At 38.3% G+C, this 22,843-nt stretch overlaps 1 protein-coding gene across 1 annotated transcript; it reads left to right on the top strand.

Annotated features, from left to right (window-relative positions):
* The first annotated feature begins 9,256 nt into the window (after window positions 1-9,256).
* On the top strand, window positions 9,257-21,649 carry LOC121377127 (monocarboxylate transporter 12-B-like). Its single transcript, XM_041505055.1, has 5 exons — window positions 9,257-9,335; window positions 11,812-11,955; window positions 16,604-16,747; window positions 18,304-19,317; window positions 20,089-21,649. The coding sequence occupies exons 1-5, from the start codon at window positions 9,257-9,259 to the stop codon at window positions 20,265-20,267; spliced, it is 1,560 nt and encodes a 519-aa protein (XP_041360989.1). The 3' UTR covers window positions 20,268-21,649.
* The last annotated feature ends 1,194 nt before the right edge of the window (window positions 21,650-22,843 follow it).

The raw sequence follows: 22,843 nt of genomic DNA, 5'->3' as shown, positions 1-22,843 counted from the left end.
AAAATCAGTTGAAGGTGGAGGTTTTGAGTGCGAGTGCGAATAATTTTTACATGCTCATATACCATTAGAGTTTCGAGCATGTCCGTCCCGGGGCCTGTCTCTGGATAGCCAGTGACTTGCTCCGGGACAGAAAAAATTAAGGGGACAATTTTGAAATTTACATCCAAAAATTAAATAGTGGGCCTTTAAAATTTTGATGCGCATCTCTAATTAATATAATTAATAAAAATAAAATCGACTCATTACATTTGGTCGCTAGGTTAAAAAGAAATTAGATAGATAGATAACTAACGGGGATGGGGGGGGGGGGGGGGTGAATGGACAGAATTTTGAAATTAGCAATTAGTAAAAGAAATTAGTAGGATTAAAAAAAATATTTACAAGCCAAAAATAAAAATGAATTGACTGCTCGGCCGAATATTTATATAATTTGGAGCATTTTTGAAGGACAGTCCAAAAATAAATAAGAGAAAGAAGAGAGGATCGGACTATTTAATAATATATTTTTTAAAAAGGGTAATTTCGACATAAAATTTTGAACGAAGGTCTAAAAGTTCAAAGTCCGATCTATATGTCCACGCGAGTGGCCTCGTTAAGGCCGTTAGGGAGAGGTTGGCGACTACGGCGAGCCGATGTCAGGAGTTGAAGTCAGCGATGGGATGAGTTGCTTCTTAGAGAGCAGATCTCTGATGACCACGCGGTAACCGGCGCCGCAAATCGTCTTGACGATCCTGTGGATTGTTGAATTGTCCATCTCGTAGAGGAGGATCGCTTGTCGGTAGGTCTGCTGGCGCTGGTGCGTCACGATGAGTCCCGTCGATGAGCTTTGGCAGAGTTCGACAAATCCGCTAGCCCGACGCCCGTGGCTAGTGGTTTTTAAGTTCGGGCTAGTGAGAACCGCAAAACCACTAGCCCGCAGGGCTAGTGGTTTCCACACCCCTCCTTATCGCTCGATCGTGGGTTTTTTGTGGTTTTTTGTTTTTCTCTCGGCTGAAATTTCGTTTAATAAATTTGATTGTGACGTTTGTCATCGAATAATATCAACAACGCAATCAGTATATAATGATAATCCACTTGAACTAGGTCTGCAAACTGCAGTAACATGCTATCTCTACATCGCCACAGTTACAGCATGCATTGTTTACTTTTCCCTTTCAAGTTTCTGGCACAGGAAATAAGTTTAATGACATGCGTGTTTTGATTGGTTGGACACGTCACGTGGTAGTTAATCTCGTACATATGAACTTGGAAATCTCGCACTTAAGAACTTGGAAATCACCAATTGCGACGACAGGTTAATCTCAATCAAGTAAACCCCGGTCACGCTTTGAATTTCAGTGTTTGTTTTATTTACCTGTTGTTTTCTAATTTTACACTTCGCTGACATGTGGTTATCGGCAATCAGGAAAACAATTTACTTTAATGGTAACGCACATGCAATGACTCTGCTTGACCTATTTGTGTATCGGTCTGGATAATGCGTCACAGCTGCCGATACAAGATGATACCTTTTTTGTTCATCAATTAACAACGGATTAGATGTCGCCGTTATATTCTTTTGATATCGGTCTGACACGGGATAATGCCCTGTATTTGAGCAATTGGCATCACCGTTCCTGGCGACATAAATAGTAGGGCCCTAAATGTATAACCCACTACCGAATACACTGAACCATCTATTACCGTGTGTCACACTGTCGTACCCTCATTTAAATTTAATTATTTTGATAGTGGGTTTAGATATCAACCATGAGTTTGCTCAATTATTTTTCCCCTGGGGGAGGGCAAACGCGAAAACGCGAATGACGATGGATCACACTTGACAAAAAACCAAAGGTACAACACGACAAAAAACTGAAAGTTACAACATGATTTAAGTGTTTGTTTTATTTTACTGTTATACTCGTAAATGTGTAATGTTACAATTTTTTTTTATAAAAATCCAGTTATAATTGATCAGGAATTTGGGCTAGTGCTTTATCTTGGTGGGCTAGTGGTTTTCACAAACCCACTAGCCCTGTGGCTAGTGACTTTTCAAAATATTTGTCATACTCTGGCTTTGGAGACGAATGTCGTGGAGCTTCATAGCTGTCTCTCAGTTGAATCCGGAGGTTTTGAACGAACGTTTTTGAATCACGGCAGTGCCCAGAGGCGTCGGAAGCCCCAGCTAGAAATCAAATGAATATATAATTGCCTCCAGTAGCTATCATCGCCGGCGCCGGATTTCCCTCATTCGGTTGAGTGCTCGCTTGAGAGGTGCTTGCGTCTCAGGATCGAACCACCTCGGTGGATCCATTCAACTGATTGCGTTTTTTCTTGTTCCAACCAGAGCACCACAATTGGACAATGGCCGCGGTGTGTGCTTTCCTGTCTGTGAGAAAATGCATATAAAAGATTTCTTGCTGCGTTAGGAAAAATGTAGCGGGTTTTCTCCGATGACTATGAGTCGGAATTACCAAATGTTTGACATCCAATAGCCGATGATTAATCAGCTCCTGTGGTGTCGTTAAACAAAACAAACTTTAACTTTAGCTGTCATCGCCCGACAACTGTGATGACGTTTGTTCAGCGTGACAACACTACCAAACAGCTATACATGAATGTACATATGGGTGAAATGTAAATGTACTCTTTACAGGGATAAGCTACAACTGACATGGCATGTACAAAAATGTCTAGTTGAGCAGTAACTGGTTCTGACAGTTTATTACAACACATTGATTTATTAATCATCGGCTATTGGATGTGAAACATTTGGTAATTTCGACATATAGTCTTAGAGAGGAAACCCGCAACATTTTTCCATTAGCAGCAAGGGATATTTTATATGCACCATCTCACTAACTGGAGAAAGAAATAGCCCAATGGATCCACCGAACGAGGATCGACCCGAGACCGACCGTGCATTTTAGATTTGGGGGGGGGGGGGGGGACCACTTTTGGGGGTGCAACCCACACTCTGTATGTATGTATGATTTTATCAAATTTAATACAGTAAAAAAGAAAAGAAATCAAGGTTCGATTGGGGGGTGGGGCACTGGCATCAAGCGAGCGCTTTAACACTGGGCTACGTCCTGTTCAGTCTTATCTTCATTTGATTTTCGTGATTATATCAGGCGCAAATCCAGAATTTTGTAAGGGGGGAGGGGGTCGTTAAATTGAATTTCAGGCTTATATCAGGTGATAAACCAGCATTTTGTAAAGGGGCGGATACAAAATTCTGAAAAGGTAAATTTACGTTTGTTGAAGGCAAATGAACCAGGTATCTAAGAAGCGAGATCTATAGGTGGGTTTGGGGAGATTTTGGGTCGGGTCGTAGCTCAGTGGTAAAGCGTTAGCACGATGCGCGGTCGGTCTGGGATCGATCCCCGACGGTGGGCCCTTGGGCTATTTCTCGTTCAAGCCAGTGCATCACGACTGGTATATCAAAGGCCGTGCTATCCTGCCTGTGAGATGGTGCATATAAAACAGTCCTTGCTTCTATTGGAAACACGTACCAGGTTTCTTCTCTAAGACTATACTTTAATTAATAAATCAATATGCTCTAGTGGTGTTATTAAACAAAACAATTTTTTGTTTGGGGTGGGGAAAGGAAGAGTTCACCAAGGGCGACCCATCGCTTCTCAGTTAACTTGAGCGCTTTACCGTCGTTGAGCTAAGCGGATAGAAATCGAGGTGTGTGGTATTTCGCTCTTTGACTGGCGTGGAGGCGCACCTCATCAAACTGAATTATTGTGAACAACATTGCAAACGCACTGGTCAGACGTCTAGTTGTAAAAAAGCATATAAGAGGGGGAAATAATACATTTAACTGATTCTATATACCTGGTAGACAAATAAATAAAAATGTACATACATGGGTTGGGGTTATTGTGTTTCATAGCAACCTCACATCCGATAGCAACAACTGAAAACTGGCTGATGCGTTTTCAGTGGAAGTCAGTATGTTATACATAGACGTACGGACTCTCATTTTTTGTAGGGGCGAGGGGTGGGGGTGGAGTGGGTAGGCTGATTTTTGCCTGAATTAAATGAAAATGCGCAAATCTAGAAAACAACATTTATTCATATCTTAGCATTACTACAAAAACACTGCTATGTATAATTGGGTTGCAAACGAATCACTACGCATATTTCACACGGATTATAACTAACATTGTGGAAAGGAAATGGTTTTTTATTTAACGACGCTCGGTTATATGGCGTCGGACATATGGTTAAGGACCACACAAATATTGAGAGGAAACCCGCTGTCGCCACTTCATGGGCTACTCTTTTCGATTAGCAGCAAGGGATCTTTTATATGCATCATCCCACAGACAGGATAGCACATACAATGGCCTTTGATATACCAGTCGTGGTGCACTGGCTGGAACTAACATTGTGGGTAGAATGATATGGAAGTACATGGTGAAAAGGTTTCAGGCAAGCTCATTTTGCCCGAATATCATTTTTACTCTGATTTGAGGATTTGTTTCAGCACTTGTGGAGGAGGGCAGCTGCGCTCCCAGCCCCCCCCCCCAAATCCCAACCCCCCGCAAATCCCCCCCCCCCCCCCCACACACACACACCCTGTGGCCGCGGCCGACATCTTGCACGTACACGTCACGTGTGTCTTTTGCATACTTTGAAGGAAGGAAATGGTTTATTTAACGACGCACTCAACACAGGTCAACAGCATTGGGCGGATTTAAAGAAGCACTGACGTCAGCGCACACCGTGAGATTTCAGAGATTAAATAAATATTGATTTTCTTATGCACAAGATGTGTATCTGTAGGAAGCAATGACGTCACAGATCATGTATGCCTGCAGCTGTGTTCTGTTTCACTTCTAATCCAAGGTGAATCCGAAACTAACTCGTGTTTCGACTATTTCTTCTTTTTCACCTTCTTTTTTATTTTAATTTAATTTAATTTTTATATAATTATTATTTTTAATTATTATTATTATTATTTTTCTATTTATTTTGTTAGTTTGGTTGTATGTATGTATGTATGTATGGATATATATATATATGTGTGTGTGTGTGTGTGTGTGTGTGTGTGTGTGTGTGTGTGTGTTATATTATATAACATGTCCGAGTACTTGTGCCCTTGTCGACTCAAAAGTCCAAGCACGTTCATCATTGGTGGGGATTCTCAGTTCACCACTAGAGAACATTGATTTTTTTAATCATTGGCTATTGGATGTCAAATATTTGGTGGGGCGAGACGTAGCCCAGTGGTACAGCGCTCGCTCGATGCGCGGTCAGTGTGGGATCCATCCCCGTCGGTGGGCCCATTGGGCTATTTCTCGTTCCAGCCAGTGCACCACGACTGGTATGTCAAAGGCCGTGGTATGTACTGCCCTGTCTGTGGGATGGTGCATATCAAATATCCCTGCTGCTAATCGAAAAGAGTAGCCCATGAAGTGGCGACAGCGGGTTTCCTCTCTCAATATCTGTGTGGTCCTTAACCATATGTCTGACGCCATATAACCGTAAATACAATGTGTTGAGTGCGTCGTTAAATATAACATTTCTTTCTTTCTTCTTTCTTTCAAATATTTGGTAATTTTGACAATTATATATATGGCCGCTTATTACAGTTTGCCACATATAGTCTTTAAAACATAAGTTGTTGTTTCTTATTTTAGCGTCTTTACTGTTAATTAATGGATGTGTGCTTCACAGTTTACTATAAATAAACTTTTGTCGTCATGTCGGCTCCTTCAGGAAAAACTGCAATTGGAATGTATTAAAATAACTGTTCTCAACAAGTTTGTTTTCTCTTTCCATTTAATTATTTAATTTCTACTTCATGCGGTGTATTGTCATAGTAAGTGAATCTACAAGCCTTGCTGTTGTTAAATATCCCTTTTATATAATAGTAAGCATTTACTGTGGCCGCATAATACAGGTATTTCAGCAATTTGGGATCCAATTTGGGTGGCCGCTGGCCGCGTTAGACAGGTGACCGCTTATTAAAGGTGCATTTACGTTATAAATGTATATGGGTTTTTTTATTAGTAGCAAGGGATTTTTTATATGCACAATCTCAGAGAGGATAGCACATACCACGACCTTTGATATACCAGTCGTGGTGCATTGGCTGTGTGCAATGTCCAAGAAGGGAACCTACCGCACAGTGTAAAAATTAGTGGTACGGCTCGAGGTTGCCAGACTCTCCTTTCAAATTCACCTATTATTGAAAGAGATAAAGATGGAACGAACAGGGCCGTAGCTAGGATTTTTTGGGGGGGGGGGGGGGGGGGGGCAACTGAGTAGTTAATAGTCTAAAACTCCTTTTCTTTAAGTTTCTATAGTGCTTTCCGAATTTTTTCGGGGGGAGGGGCAACTGCCCTCTTGCTCCCCTGCTAGCTACGGCCCTGACGAAAGAAAGAAGGGAAGCAATAAAAGTTATCTATGTGTTCAGGACGTAGCCCAGTGGTAAAACGTTCGCTTGATGTGCGGTCGGTCTAGGATCGATCCCCGTCGGTGGGGCCATTGCATGGGCTATTTATCGTTTCACGACTGGTATATCAAAGGCCGTGGTACGTGCTATCCTGTCTGTGGAATGGTGCCCATGTCGGTGTTGGTGTCCCTTTTAGTGATTTTAAATATATTAACCAATATATCTTTTCGACTTGGCAAGATAATTGGGATGGTGCGGTTGCGAACAAGCTTCATTCTGCCAAGCCAGTCCTGGGAGAGTGGTAGTCATCCTACAGGCGGTGCAGGAAAGATGAAGTAGTCTTGTGCTGTGCCCAATACGGGCCATACATATTTGACGCATTCATTTAATTTTAAAGGACCCTCCTCAGTGAACATTGTCCGTGTACACCGACTGTGCGCCACATTTTAGTGTTGTGTGATCATCTCAAGCCGACAGAACAGAACAAAACAGAACTTTATTACTCTCATTCGGTGACATAAGAGGCGTACACAAGTTTACAAAAAAAGAAAAAAGAAGAAGCAATCAAGATGACAAGACATTACATAAATAACAGTACATAATAAATACTAATACAATATACAATAACTACAAATAGGTTTTTAGGAGGAACACGCTTTGTTTGTAAACGATATATAATGTTTTGAAATCGTTTAAATTTCACCCAGAAATAATTTTAAAGTTTTTAAAACACTTTGATTTCTATACAATTTTTAATAATATACTTAACTTAATATTTGTATTGTATTATACCTTTCCCCCATGGTCCTTTGTGATTTTACATAATTATATATAAAAAAAATTATAATTAAACAGGGGCGGAGCAGTGTAAAAAATAGTGATATAGTCCCCCCCCCCCATAATTTTGCGACAGTTATAATTTTATTATGTATTAATTTTTTTTTTAATTTACGATCCCCCTCAAAACCTCCTCCAAAGTTTCCTTGGCATTCCGCCTCATGCCATTGACCCACCCACCCACCCCCCCCCCCTGGATTTTCTGGATCTAACCACTGCGTATCATACATTTCGATGGCACTTCGAAGTCTGGGGAAAGGGTGTGTACTTCCAGTAGCCTACCTATAATGTTTATTTTAATATAAATAATCATATTTATTTAGGCCTACTTGCTGTGTTTAATACCCAGTAGCCGATGTATATTTTTATACTGGGGTATCCTTAAACATTCATTCAGTCATTCGGGGCGTTTATTTCTTGCTTCAGCCAGTGCACCACGACTGGTACATCAAAGGCCGTGGTATGTGCTATCCTGTCTATGCGATGGTGCATATAAAAGATCCCTTGCTGCAAATCGAAAAGAGTACCGTAACCCGTGAAGTGACAACAGCGGGTTTCCTCTGTGTGGTCCTTAACCATATGTCCGACGCCATATAACCGTAAATAAAATGTGTTGAGTTCGTCGTTAAATAAAACATTTCCTTGACCAGTTGTGGTGCACTCGTTGGAACGAGAAAACCCCAATCAGTTGCACGGATCCACCGATGTGGTTCGATCCAACGACGCAAGCACCTCAGGCGAGCGGTCAACCAACTGGTCTAAACCCCGCCTCTGAACAAGGAGAGAGACCTGTGTTGGTTATGTTCCAAGTGTGTATAATTAATAGTCGGTGGTGTAATAGTTAGGCTTATTGTAGGTCCTGAGTTCGCACAGTGGTAATGGCTACCACTCAGAATGAGTTTTAAAAGCTTAACGTGTAAAGCCACTACACTTATTTCTCTCTTACTAACTATATACTAACAACTTTAACTTACCACCACAAACGGCCCAGATAGCTGAGGTGAATGCTATAGGTGCCGATTTTATATATTGCACCCTTCCCTAGAACAAATCCTGCATCCGCCCTTGAAAATATACATGTGATATATAAATATATATATATATATATATATTGGTATATTTTCAGAATTGAAACCATATACTAAAATATCTGAACAAATAAATTAATTAAGTGGTGCTTTCAGTACAAGTATGGAAATTACAACGTCAATGTAACGTGAGCGACATGTGGGTGGTTTGCGTTAGAGTGTGACGGTTTTAGTTGAGTAATTTTCTATCAATGCTGGAATCTAAATGGAATTTTTATAAATATGTTCTGACATGATTGTAATAATAGAATAAGTAAGTGTCCAGGTTTGTAAAACTATGTTCATTTTCAGCAGGTGAAACGTAATTTTCGTTAAAATTCTTTGACTGTATTTCCTTCCCGGCTTCAGAGTTTTTACATTGCTATTTTTCTTCTTCTTTTCTCTCGCTTTTTTAATATTAATTTTCATTATAATAATTATTATATTTTATGTTGTGTTAAGCAGAGCTTTGGCTACTCCAAAGGGTGATCAAAGGAGTTATTGATTCTTCCCTCCCTATCTATGACTGGAAGTATCTCTCTCTTTACGGTTTACCATAGTTTGACACCCAATAGCCGATGTATTTTTCGTGCCGGGGTGTCGTTAAACACACAAACACACACACTCTCTCTCTCTCTCTCTCTCTCTCTCTCTCTCTCTCTCTCTCTCTCTCTCTCTCTCTCTCTCTCTCTCTCTCTCTCTCTCTCTCTCTCTCTCTCTCTCTCTCTCTCTCTCTCTCTCTCTCTCTCTCTCTCTATATATATATATATATATCATATCATATCATATCATATCATCAGGTGATTTTTAGAACATGCATGTTGTTTTATGTTGTAGATTTTACAAGGAGAAGAAATGGAGAATTTACCTGAAGCATCCCAAATATCTTGGACGCAGACTGAAACTGTTTGCAGTTTCGTGTGTCTGATCTGACTTAATATTAACAACATTCTGCAAAATGGCCACGTCTCCTGGTAGTAAAAATGAGAAGAGTGAATTACCAGTTGATCAAGGATGGGCCTGGGTCATTGTAGTTGGTAAGTTGCAATGTTGTAAACTTAAAAAGAATATTATCATGAAAAATAAGCCAATTAAATTGCACATTTCATGCAGATTAGCCAATAAGATTCTGTGTTTATATGCAGACTATTGGAATAAGTTATTGTTGTTTTGCAGGCTGGGGGCCAATGGTAAAGTGCTTGCTCGATGTGTAGTTGGTCTAAGATTGATCCCTGTCGATGGGCCCATTGCAGCGATAGAAATAAGCAGAATTTTTTATTTGTCCATTGGACAAGTACATCGAGAAATCTACTTGTCCAGCAATATTTTCACTGTACAAATAAATGTTTGTTTTATTCAAGTTTAAGGACCATATTTTTTATTTCTCAAAATTAAACTTCATTGAACATTTTTACTTGTCCATTGGACAACCATTGAGGTATATTTTGGTTGTCGAACAGATTTTCACTTGTAAAGACAAATGGACAAGTGCTTATTTCAAACATTGCATTGGGTTATTTCTTGTTCCAGCCAGTGCACTACGACTGGTACATCAAGGGCAGTGCTATGTGCTATCGTACTCGCCTGTACAACTTTTGAATGGCCCACGACCAAATTTTGTTTTAAAAATGAAAATGCTTAAATTACACTTTAAAAGCATGTTATCATATCATACAAACAATAATAACAACACAAAAGAAGGAAACAGAACTTGTTTTAGTTTTATTACAAACTGTTGTAATTAAATTCTAATTATTATATTGTCACGGACACACACAGTCAAACATCAGGAATGTTTTACCAAAGTTCGGTCTTGGAATGAATATGGTGCTTTTATGACCGTATGACGGAGAATTAAAAAAGATACTAGGCAGACCGCAATCTATACAAACAATAATCACATCCACTAGAGAAATAAACATACAACACAAGTTAAAGGCATATAATTATCACTATTTAACGGGAGCATGAATGAAAATGGTTTATTTAATGATCAACACATTTTATTTACAGTTAAATGGCATTGTACATATGGTAAAGGACCACACAGATATTGAGGGAGAAAACCCGCTGTCGCCACTTCATGGACTACTCTTTTCGATTAGCTGCAAGGGATCTTTTATATGCACCATCCCATAGACAGGATAGCACATACCACGGCCTTTGATGTACCAGCCGTGGTGCACTGGCTGGAGAGAGAAATAGCCCAACGGGCTCACTGATGGGGATCGATCCTAAACCGACTGCATCAAGCGAGCGCTTTTTCAATGGGCTACGTCTCATAACCCTGACGGGAGCAGGTCAACTCGCCCCAAAACCAACTCCCCCAAGTTGGTCAACTCATATCTTTACCATTTTAAAAATTATTATACCAACATTTTAAGCTAATGTGCATTAAATATTGTTGAATATGCACACAAGTCGAAGTTCAAAAGCCTTGCCTGATCATTCCTTTAATGAAATAAGGGACACACTCACAAACGTTGTTAAATTAGGCTTGGCATTTCATTGTAATAGATTATTATTTATCCAATATAAAACCATTTAATAAGCGGTGGTAATAGCGGAGTTTCACTGCAGTAATATTAATAAATAAAATGACACCAAAGTTGTAGACACCGATTTTTTTATTTTGTCACAATTATTTACAGACAGTAAAGTTTGGGGCGAGTTGTCCAAACACACAGACGAGTTGGCTTTGGGGCGAGTTGACCAGCATTCCTATTTAATACATGCACGTGCACAGGCAATGATAGCTGTTGTTGACGTCGTTGGGTGTTTGGTATAGTAGACTTTGTATATTCTGTAAGAAACGAAAACATTCCAACACAATGTAACTTCGGAAAATCTCAGGCTCGTAAACAAAATCTTTTTTCGAAACATAGCGTAGTGGAATGTGACGAGTTGTTCTGATTGTAACTAAATGGAAAGTAAAGACGGACATGGCTGAGGTGTTCCGATTGAACCTACGAATACATTTACGTGGCCGAGGTTTTCCGAATACATAATCAAAACCGGCCGAGGCATTCCGAATAGTTTTAGACTATTCAATATACTGGGGAAGTGGTCACTATTATGTCCTATATGGGTTTGGTTGCGCAGATGTTAATAGGAAACCAGTTGAAAACAATAAATAAAAAATAACTTTCCGATTTCTTACAAACATTAGTTATTTACATTTTGATACTTTATACAATATGTGGAAATTTTCGGTCGCCAAGCGGGCGATATCTGATAAGGTTTTGACTTGCCTGACGCTATTTTGACTCACCATGGGCGATCGGGCGACCATAACGTGCACACCCTGCTATCATGTCTGTGGGTTGGTGCATATAAAATATCCCATGGCAAGTTGTTAGCCTACTAATGGAAAAATGTAGCAGGATTCCTCTCTAAGACTGTGGAAATTACCAAATGTTTGATATCCAATAGCCGATGATTAATAAATCATTGTTCTCTACTGGTGTCGTTAAACAAAACAAAGCAAACTTTACTTTACTTTTACTGTTGCAGGCCAGTTTGTGAATGTTTTCCTCATGGTGGGATTGGCGAAGAGTATGGGGATCTTCATGGAGGCTTTCAAACAGTACTTCGACACGACGACAGCGTTAGCCAGCATGGTGATGGCCGCCGCCGCTGTCGTGTATGCGTTTGTAGGTAAGTGTTGCTATGTAAGTAGTAAGTTAATAAGCATTGGTTAAAGGTGCAGACCCTAGTTTCAGCACGTGAAAATGGTCACTAAGTTTGCTTAATCTACAAACCTGAAACGCATCTCAATCAAGTTACAATAGAGTGAAACAACAGTCTGTAGGGGAAATACCCTCTAAAATAGACTTAAAGCTCAACTCCATATAATCATTTCTTCTCAGATGTATGTGCAACTTTAAAACTATGAAAAATGCATTTGATGGTATCACAAACACCAGGATGACCAGAAACACTTCGGATGTACAGAAATGGATAATCTAAACAATATGATTTAAGTAATGTGTGATTGCAATTATCTCAACCATACGACACTGTAGCATTTAAAAACGGGGGTCTGTCACTTTAATATAAGTAAGTTTGTCTAAGTAAACTGTGATTATTGTAGCTTAGCTTTGCTTTGTGTAGATTAGTATTATTGGTTAGTGTACAGCAGGGCTTCTAGATTCTGGTAGCCCGACTCTTATGGCTAGTGATATTCAATGTTGTGCTAGTAAATAACTACCATTGCCATGCCCAGTGGCTAGTGAATTATTTTTTGGGGTCAAATGCTGCATTTAAGTATTTGTTTGTAAATGTGAATATCCTGCCCCTTGCTCCCCACAAATCTAAAGATTTTTAAGCTCTGTCTCCTTCTTCAGGTGACATATCCAGTTACTCTTATTAGGGAAATGTTATTTACTTAAAGTAGGCTAGAAAATGTTTAATCATGCTTAGTAAAAAAAAAAAAAATCACTGATCCCATGGCTAGTGTATTTTTATAACAATCCTAGCAGCCCTGAGTGTACAGATAGGTAAGTTTCGGTTTGTGAACGTAAACCTTTGTAAATGTGTAGGTAAACCTTTGTAAATGCGTAGGTAAGACTTTGTAAATGCGTAGGTAAACCTTTGTAAATGCGTAGGTAAGACTTTGTAAATGCGTAGGTAAACCTTTGTAAATGCGTAGGTAAGACTTTGTAAATGCGTAGGTAAACCTTTGTTAATGCGTAGGTAAACCTTTGTAAATGCGTAGGTAAACCTTTGTAAATGCGTAGGTAAGACTTTGTAAATGCGTAGGTAAACCTTTGTAAATGCGTAGGTAAACCTTTGTAAATGCGTAGGTAAGACTTTGTAAATGCGTAGGTAAGACTTTGTAAATGCGTAGGTAAACCTTTGTAAATGCGTAGGTAAGACTTTGTAAATGCGTAGGTAAACCTTTGTAAATGCGTAGGTAAGACTTTGTAAATGCGTAGGTAAGACTTTGTAAATGCGTAGGTAAAGCTTTGTAAATGCGTAGGTAAAGCTTTGTAAATGTGTAGGTAAGACTTTGTAAATGCGTAGGTAAGACTTTGTAAATGCATAGGTAAGACTTTAGCTTTGGTTTTTATTTAAGATTTGGTTTATGTAGGTAATCATTGGTTTATGAGAGCGGGACGTAGCCCAGTGGTTAAGTGCTCGCCTGATGCACGGTCAGTCTAGGATCGATCCCCGTCAGTGAGCCCATGGGGCTATTTCTTGCTCTAGCCAGTGCACCACAGCTGATATATCAAAGACCGTGGTATGTGCTATCAGTGTCTGTGGGATGGTGCATATAAAGTATCCCTTGCTACTAATGGGAAAATGTAGCAATAGGGCTCGATCTTAAGAATTTGTCTCCCACTGTAATTTTAAAAAGAATTGCCATGTGTGAAAGCACTGAAACAGCCTGCTGACTGTAATTTTAAAAAGAATTGCCATGTGTGAAAGCACTGAAACAGCCTGCTGACTGTAATTTTAAAAAGAATTGCCATGTGTGAAAGCACTGAAACAGCCTGCTGACTGTAATTTTGATCCTGCCTAGATGTCAGTTGGTTTTAAAAAGTGACATTTGCAGCAGATTAACATGACTGAAATTTAGTGAAAGGCCATTTTGCTATATCTTAATGACGGCAATTGCTGTCAGTGCCGCCATTAAGTTCGAACCCTGAAACAGATACCTGCTCTAAGACTACATACATGTATATGTCAAAATTCTCAAATGATTTACATCCAATAGCTGGTGCTCTAGTGGTGTCATTAAACAAAACAAACTTTAAACTTTCATTGGTTTATGTACATGTAGGTAAGCCTTGATTTGTGTATGTATGCTGTGGTTTATGTACATGTAGATAAGCCTTGATTTGTGTGTGTATGCTGTGGTTTGTGTACATAGGTTTTTACAATTTGCATGTACATACAATTTACATGTATTAAATCAATTGTCAAGCCCACTTCTTTGTGAGTCTGTACCCTCATTTCCTTAATTAGTTTTCGACAGATGAAGCTGTATTGGGCATCATGGTGTTTATTGTCAAATAAATAGTAGGGATATTTCTTTATCAAGCTGCTGACTGCAGATAATTGGGATGTTTGTTACAGCTGTTGACGAAATTTGTAACAAATATTTAAGTATAGAATTCTCTTTCACGCACATGCGCGAGTGTGTGTAACTGTTTTCTAATTGCCCAGACCATATCTTGCATACATGATCATCAAACCTCACATGTAGGATTAGAAACAACTTGGGATGGTCGTTAGTCCAAAGCAAACTGTTCATCCATCCCATTGAAAAAATTTCTCATAATTAAACGAATGATACCCGTAACATATTCATTAAAGGCATATTGTCACAGTCCACTGACCTATTTAATGGTCTAACAGAATATTAACTGAACAAAAATAATTTTATTTGTTCCTAAATGTACTATATTCAACCATCTTCATAACCACCATACTCCATTTATTAATGACATTTTGTAAAAATAATTGAATTATGGCAATGGTCCATAATTCAAAAATTAAAATTGCCGATAGTGGTGACATGGATTTCACTCCATCGTGGTTCAGTTAAGGTGATGCGATAGCTAGATTTGGTTTCCTACAATTAATGTAATTTTTATTTATTATCCGTTTTTAGAGAAATAAGGTCCTTAAATCCGTGACAGTATGCCTTTAATGTAGATCTAGTTTTCCATCATACTCCTGAAGGGCGTATCTAGTTCCTTGCTAGTATAGCCCAGTAGTAAAGTGCTTGTCTGATGCACAGTCAGTCTAGGATTGATCTTTCATTGGGTTATTTCTCGTTCCAGCCAATGCACCATGACTGCTATATTAAAGGTTGTGGTATGTGCTATCCTGTTGTAGATGATGCATATAAAAGGTGCTTTGCTACTAATGGAAAAATGTAGCAGGTTTCCTCTAAGACTATATGTTAAAATTACCAAATGTTTTGACATCCAATAGCCGATGATTTTAAATTAATGTAGTCAGTGGTGTTAAGCAAAATAAAGTTTTTTTAATATTCCTTGCTAGTACGAAACAATAAAATTTGTTCAATGAAGCATGTTTTTACATCAGGGTTCGTACGGAGTCTGGAAAACCTTGAAAAGTATGGAATTTTGAAAATCCATTTTCCAGACCTGGAAAAAGTATGGAAAAATACCTTTTTTGCGAGTTGGTTTGGAAAAAGTATGGAAATTCGTCTTTAGGACTCATGTAGAAAATTTCGGTTACGTGAAACTGGCGAAATCAGACGTTTTCCGATCTCGGCACTAACGTACATTTGGGAAATCGAGACTAACAATTGCCGACATTTACCAAAGATTTAAAGTACGCGCTTGCACAATGTATATGATCATCCATTTTGTCAAATGTTCCGAAAATATTGAGTGATGTGAGTCTTGAAATATATATGTTTTTTGTCTTGGGGGGAAAAGGTCTGGAATTTTTTGGTTTCCAAGGTGTATGAACCCTGTTACATGTTATTGCTGGTATGCATGACAGAAGAGAGGTAATGCTGTGGTTGTATTTATGGGGTCACAATAAAATGTATTAAACACGACCATTGGGTCAGACTTCACTGGTCGTAATCCATAACAGCAGAGTCACCGTAATACCAGAGTATTTTTTCTATAAATAACAAAGAAATAAAATATTGCTCTTTATAGTGAGGTGGTCTCAAGAAATGAGATGGTCGTTAGATGGCTTTCAGCAGACCCCACTATAAAGAGCAATATTTTATTTTTATTTGCTTCTAGATTATAGTAGCCCCACTCCCATGGCTAGTGATATTCAATGTTGGGCTAGTAAATAACTACTATTGCCATGCCTGACGGCTAATGAATTGTTTTTGTCAAATGTTACAGTCAAGTCTATTTTGTAAATATGAATATCCTGCCCTCACCCCAACCCCCCAGTGTTAGTGTTTTAAGCTCTATCTCCCTCTTTAGATTACATATCTTATTATTACTATTATTTAGTAACATTGTATTAACTTAAAGTAAAGTAGGGCTAGTGAATTTTTAATCATGGCTACTGGATTTTATAAAAATTCTAGAAGCCCTGGATATTTTGTTTGAAAATAACTGTGGTTTTGCATTTTTTAAAGATAATTTGGTGAAATGTTTTGCTCACCCAGAGCTAGCCGTGATTAACCCATGAATATAACGTGTTAGAACTTTATTCTCCAAACACTCTACATTGTATATTAAAATGTTCACTTGGTTTTCAGATGCCATATATATGTAGGGGAGAGGTTTCGAGTGCAACCGATAGTCATGTTTGGTAGACTTGATATCACTATTTTTAACATGTTGTTTTTCAGGACCCGTATGTCTGTTGCTAGGGGAGAGGTTTGGAGTGCGACCGATAGTCATGTTTGGTGGATTTATTGGATGTCTTGGAATCTCGTTGAGTAGTTTACTTGTTACCATGGATTTCGTCATCATTTTCTTCGGTATTGGATTCGGTATGTGCAAAATTTGAGATTCAATTTAGTGTAATCTCGTATTTGTTCAATTTACTATTAATTAATCTGTCTCTCTTTTTGATTCTTCATTAGTTTTAGTACTTCAGCACTTGAAATTAACATGCAGAGCTAGGATATTGTGTATAAAAAATTAGAAGCAAAACACCTTCATTAATAACAAAGAAAAAATAGACATTAAGTCCTAAAGATATGTATATTTCCAGTTTCCTGACCTACTCAAATTTTATGCCATGACCCTTAAAGAAAATTAGATGCCAAAAAAAAATTAAAATCTTAACATCATGGGTAGAGAGAAAAAAAAAGAGTAAATGTTTTTGAAAACAAGTCCGTAAAGCAGTAAATAAGATTGGTGTTACCTGTGATATCTCTTGCATCAAACCTAAAGGCATGAAGACTCATTAAAAAAAATGAATCCTTTAACACCACTACTAAGCCATACAATGCAGCACACTACACTACACCACATTACATTACACTACACTACACCACCACTATAGCACACTCACACTATACATTATGGAGGGATGTAGCCCAGTGGTTAAGCGCTCACTTGATGTGTGGTCGGTCTAAGATCGATCCCCATCGGTGGGTCCATTGGGCAGTTTCTCGTTCTAGCCAGTGCACCATGACTGGTAATATTAACGGCTGTATATGTCACAATTACCGTGGGTCCATTGGGCTATTTCTCGTTCTAGCCAGTGCACCATGACTGGTAATATTAACGGCTGTATATGTCACAATTACCGTGGGTCCATTGGGCTATTTCTCGTTCTAGCCAGTGCACCATGACTGGTAATATTAACGTCTGTATATGTCACAATTACCGTGGGTCCATTGGGCTATTTCTCGTTCTAGCCAGTGCACCATGACTGGTAATATTAACGGCTGTATATGTCACAATTACTGTGGGTCCATTGGGCTATTTCTCGTTCTAGCCAGTGCACCATGACTGGTAATATTAACGTCTGTATATGTCACAATTACCGTGGGTCCATTGGGCTATTTCTCGTTCTAGCCAGTGCACCATGACTGGTAATATTAACGTCTGTATATGTCACAATTACCGTGGGTCCATTGGGCTATTTCTCGTTCTAGCCAGTGCACCATGACTGGTAATATTAACGGCTGTATATGTCACAATTACCGTGGGTCCATTGGGCAGTTTCTCGTTCTAGCCAGTGCACCATGACTGGTAATATTAACGGCTGCTCAGGTTGAATGGCAAATGCAGCTCAGCCTGGCTGTATTCACTGTTCTAACCTTCGTAGGATAGAGCCGATATCTTCAGACAGTAATCAGTTATTCCCTATATATCACTCATCTCCTTTAGTTGACATTTCTGAGAGGTTGTAGTGTGCCAGTCAATGACATCGATGTGTTAGTCCCACTTGGCGTTCTAGTGGGATGTATCAATTTGATGGGTAATAAATTATAATATTAGTCGGCTAGCTGTTCATATATTGTACTTACAGCAACAAATAATTTCAATGACTTGCTTCCCTTTATCTTTAATTTCTTTTCTTTTTTTCTTTCAGGCATTGGCAACTCTACGATCTATGGGAACGGTCTGGTGATGCTAGGCACATACTTCATAAAGAGACGCACCCTCGCCAATGGTCTGGCTCTGTCAGGGTCCAGCATCGGGCAGTTCGCGATGCCGCCCATTATCCAGCTCCTCCTCAACAAGTTCGGCCTGAGTGGCGCCGTCCTGCTGATCGGGGGACTGTATTTCCACATCACGCTTTTCTCTTCGTTCTTCAGACCCATGTCCTACTACACGTCACGGCTAGCAAAGAAACAAAATGGAGTCGGAGGAGAGAAGATGGAGAAATTGTTAAACGAGAACGTGCCTGCCGACCAGGATGGGTCGGTGTTTCCGGTTGGTGGTCATGACAACGAAGATGATGGTCCAGTGGACAAGATGGACAATGATAAACGATACACGTCGTACATGGCGAGCACAGGAAGTATATGTCTGACGCCGGTAGAAACTTTGACGCCAGTAGAAACTCTGCCCGCTGATGCTAACGACAAGTTTACAGAACCCGTTATACCGAAGAAACAGAACTTCTGTACTCATCTGTTTGACCTGTCCATTCTCAGAAACTACATTTGCATTTTCAATATCATTTTCGGATTCTTTTCGTTTTTTGGCTATTTCAACTTCATCTTGTTTCTGCCCTCGCACGCCATCAGTATCGGGATCATGAAGTATGAGATGACCTGGCTGGTGTCTGCGTGCGGAATTGGAGACCTCTGCGGACGACTTTTCCTCGGCTATTTCGGAGACTTGAATCTCATTCAGCGCTACAAGCTGGAGACAATTTGCCTTATGAGTGTCGGCGTGAACACTCTGATGTTTGCCTTTGCCGATCGCTTCTGGTGGATGATGATCCACTCGGTATTCTATGGGTTGTTTGGTGGAGGCTATGTCTGCATGACGGCCGTTGTCCTCATCGATATGATTGGTTTAAAACTAATGCCAAAGATGTTAGCCATTCTCCTATTGGTTCAGGGCATAGGAGCAGCGCTTGGGCAGCCTTTCCTTGGTAAATATGGACATTTGATTTTCAGTGTTCTTCAAATTGTTATGAAAAGAAATTTGATCAGACTCACTTGTATGAAATTGTTTTCAATGATTTTTTTTTAACTTCTATGTTGGATTTAGGATTAAGCAGGATTTTATTGTTAATCCCTACCAGTGCAATGGATAAAGAAATTGAATTGAAAAAATTTCTGCATAGCTTTATCATGTACTGTTACAAATCAAGTTTGACTTTCATGGCGATTTACCCATTTTTGCGTTATGATTTGTGTACTTAGGAAATATGGAAATTGGTTTTCAGATATTTTTTGCAATGCCTCAAGATACTATGCTGAAATATTTTCTATGGCTATATTATGTACTGTTAGAAATAATTTTAACCTTCATGGTAATTTACCCATTTTTCACAGAGTTATGACCATTGAATTTAGGAGATACAAAAAATGTGTTGGGGCCCAGTAGAGGACATGTATTGGTTTACAGACTATGGCCTCGTAAGTTGTCAAACTTGTAAACAATTCTTTTGTTCTTTGTACAATGAAATATGTTTTCAATCAAATGTATTGGTTTAGTAGTACTTTCAGAATGCTTGTTGCTTTTCTTGTTACTAACTGATGCGTTTTTATATATCCTTTTGTTGTTGATGGGTTGTATTATTGCATTGTCCACTTTTTGACTGATTTTCCTTCCAGGTTTAAATGTAGATTTAGGTTTTATCAGGATTTTATAAAAAATATTCTTGAACTTTTCTTCTTTTTTTTCTTCTTTTTTGCAGGTTGGATTTACGATAAGACTGGATCGTATCAGGTTGTGATGTTTGTCTGCGGGTCATCTTGCGTGGGCAGTGCCATTCTTCTTGCATTCTGGCCCATCGTTAAGCGCCTCGAGCAGCGCAGACAGGACCGACTGACGGAGATGAAGTTCTCACAGAGACAGGAGCTGATCGTCGATTAGATGTACAGCGGCAGACCTCGCCATCAAAACACTGAGGGGAGTGAGTGATTGCTCACTTAATATAGATTAAAGGCAGCCATTTTAGATATTAGTTATTATATGTGAGCATTGATGTTCAGTCATTTTGTAGGTTTTGTTTTTAGTATTTACATGTTATGGGAGCCAAAAGTCACTCTAATACTAACTTAAATTATGAGGAACCATTTAAGATCAGGGCCATAGCTAGTGGAAAGCATTATAGAAACTTAAAGAAAATTCTCTTCTTAACCATTTAAGGAGTTTTAGACTATCAACTAGTCAGTTGCCCCCCACAAACAAAAAATCCAAGCTACGGCCCTGAAGATATTACTATAAAAATGATATTGAGCATTCATATTTAATTCTTTTAGAGGTGGGGTTTTTGTTGGGGGTTTTCACGTGCTAAAAATCACTAAAATACTAACTTTTATTATGGGGAGCCATTTAAAATATTACCATATTAAGCATGGATATTTAATCCTTATGCAGTATTTTGTATTTATTTTCATGCTAAAGGGAGCTACGAATCACTTTCTTACTAACTTTAGTTATAGGAAGCCATTTAAAATATTATCATATTGAGCATTAATATGTAATTATTTTGTAGTACATTGGGTTTTTAATTTTTTAATTGACATGCTATGAGAAGCTAAAAAATCACTCTTGTACTAACTTTGATTTTGGGGAGCCATTTAAGATCTACAGTACTTAAGAAATAATATTTTATCCTTTTGTAGTACATTTTTAAATATGTTTAATTCACATGTTAAGGGGAGCTAAATGTCATTCTCTTTGTACTGGTCTCCGGGGGAGTGAAGAGGAGTCGGTGATAGCTCCCCTTAAGCGGTGAGGTCTGAAACGTAATATAAGGGGAATGTCACATGGTGTCGGGCTTACTGATGACACAGTCTCTCGTGGATTCTCTGACTTGAAATATACACTGTACGTTCCTCTTCAACTTACATTCGCTGTCGTAAGCCATTTTAAACAGCTTACAGCTAAAACGTACCCTATAATCTAGGAAATTAATGGGTATATTTTCTATAATATTTAGAGAGATTATAGTTAAGAGAACTGCTGTGTAAACAGGTATTGACCTTAACTGTTTTTAGTGATTGCCCACCAGTATACCAGGTTATAAAATTGGTAGCTCCATAATTTTACTAAATTAAAAAAAAACCTAAAATAGTTTTTTTTATTTAAACATGTTGTTTTAGGTGTCGATTTTACATGTTTAAGCGTCTGTTGATTGTGGAGCAACTGGATGTGCAAAAATAGTTTTTGCAATCTAGTAGACCGGCGGACTACTGGGTTTGACATCTGGTAGCCCGAGCAGCAGATTGGTACCAAAACACCCTGGGTTACTGCGAAGGTCGAGTCCTGGTAAAATGTGTTAAGGGTACGAAATACAGTGTCCAGTTCTAACCCAAAATAATTTGTAACGGGCACTTATTGTCTGTTTTGTTTTTATAATATACCCTCAAATAATTTTCTAGCACATGACTAAACATCTGTCTGTTTTAGGTTAGTACATGACTTAAAATATGTTGTTTTAGATTCTGTACATGACTGAAAATATGTTGTTCTAGCTTCCATATATATGACTCAAAATACAGTTGTATGTCTGTTTTAGGTTCCATATATGACTGAAAATCTGTTTTAGATTCTGTACATGACTGAAAATCTGTTTTAGGTTGGTACATGGTTAAAAATCTGTTTTAGATTCTGTACATGAATCCATATATGACTAAATATCTGTCTGTTTTAGGTTCCATATATGACTGACAATCAGCCTGTTTTTGATTCTGTACATGACTGAAAATCTGTTTTAGATTCTGTACATGACAGAAAATCTTGTTTTAGATTCTGTACATGACTGAAAATCTGTGTTTTAGATTCTGTACATGACAGAAAATCTTGTTTTAGATTCTGTACATGACTGAAAATCTGTGTTTTAGGTTCCATATAATATGACTGAAAATCTGTTGTTTTAGATTCCATATATAAGTGGAAATCTATGTTATATTCTTTACATGTACGTGACTGGAAATACATGTGTAGCTGTTTTACATTTTGTTGTAGTTAATACTGTTGTTAAACCGATTGTTGTTGTATATAAAACCATGATTATATTTATTACATGTATACAGTAATATTAAGATGTAGTAATGAGACCTAAAACATTTAAATTTAAAACAGTTATTTGCTTCTCGTAGAAAAGGAAACTAATGCTGCATAAACTTGGTAGAAAAAAGCTAACTGAGTGACCTTCACCTTTTGAATTCAGAAGATAAATGGCAGTGATATTTGTGGTTGAACTGTTTTATTTTTAATGATAAAAAATAAAGCAAACACCTAAAATGTTCAATCTAAGACAATAAATTGGTGGGAAACTATTTTAATACTTTTTCTGACCATTTCAATTTGGAAAATTACGAAATACATGATTTATAAAAAGTTCAAGTATTCGAGGCGATAAAATAGCAAAATATTGTAAATTTTAATTGGAGGCTTAGCAGAATTATTTTAAATAGTTTTCTTATTATTTTTTATAGATA

This window comes from Gigantopelta aegis, chromosome 1 (assembly GCF_016097555.1).
Source record: "Gigantopelta aegis isolate Gae_Host chromosome 1, Gae_host_genome, whole genome shotgun sequence".
NCBI classification, from domain to species: Eukaryota; Metazoa; Mollusca; class Gastropoda; order Neomphalida; family Peltospiridae; genus Gigantopelta; species Gigantopelta aegis.
The sequence above is the reverse complement of the archived record's forward strand: the minus strand, read 5'-3'. Positions and strand labels throughout refer to the sequence as shown.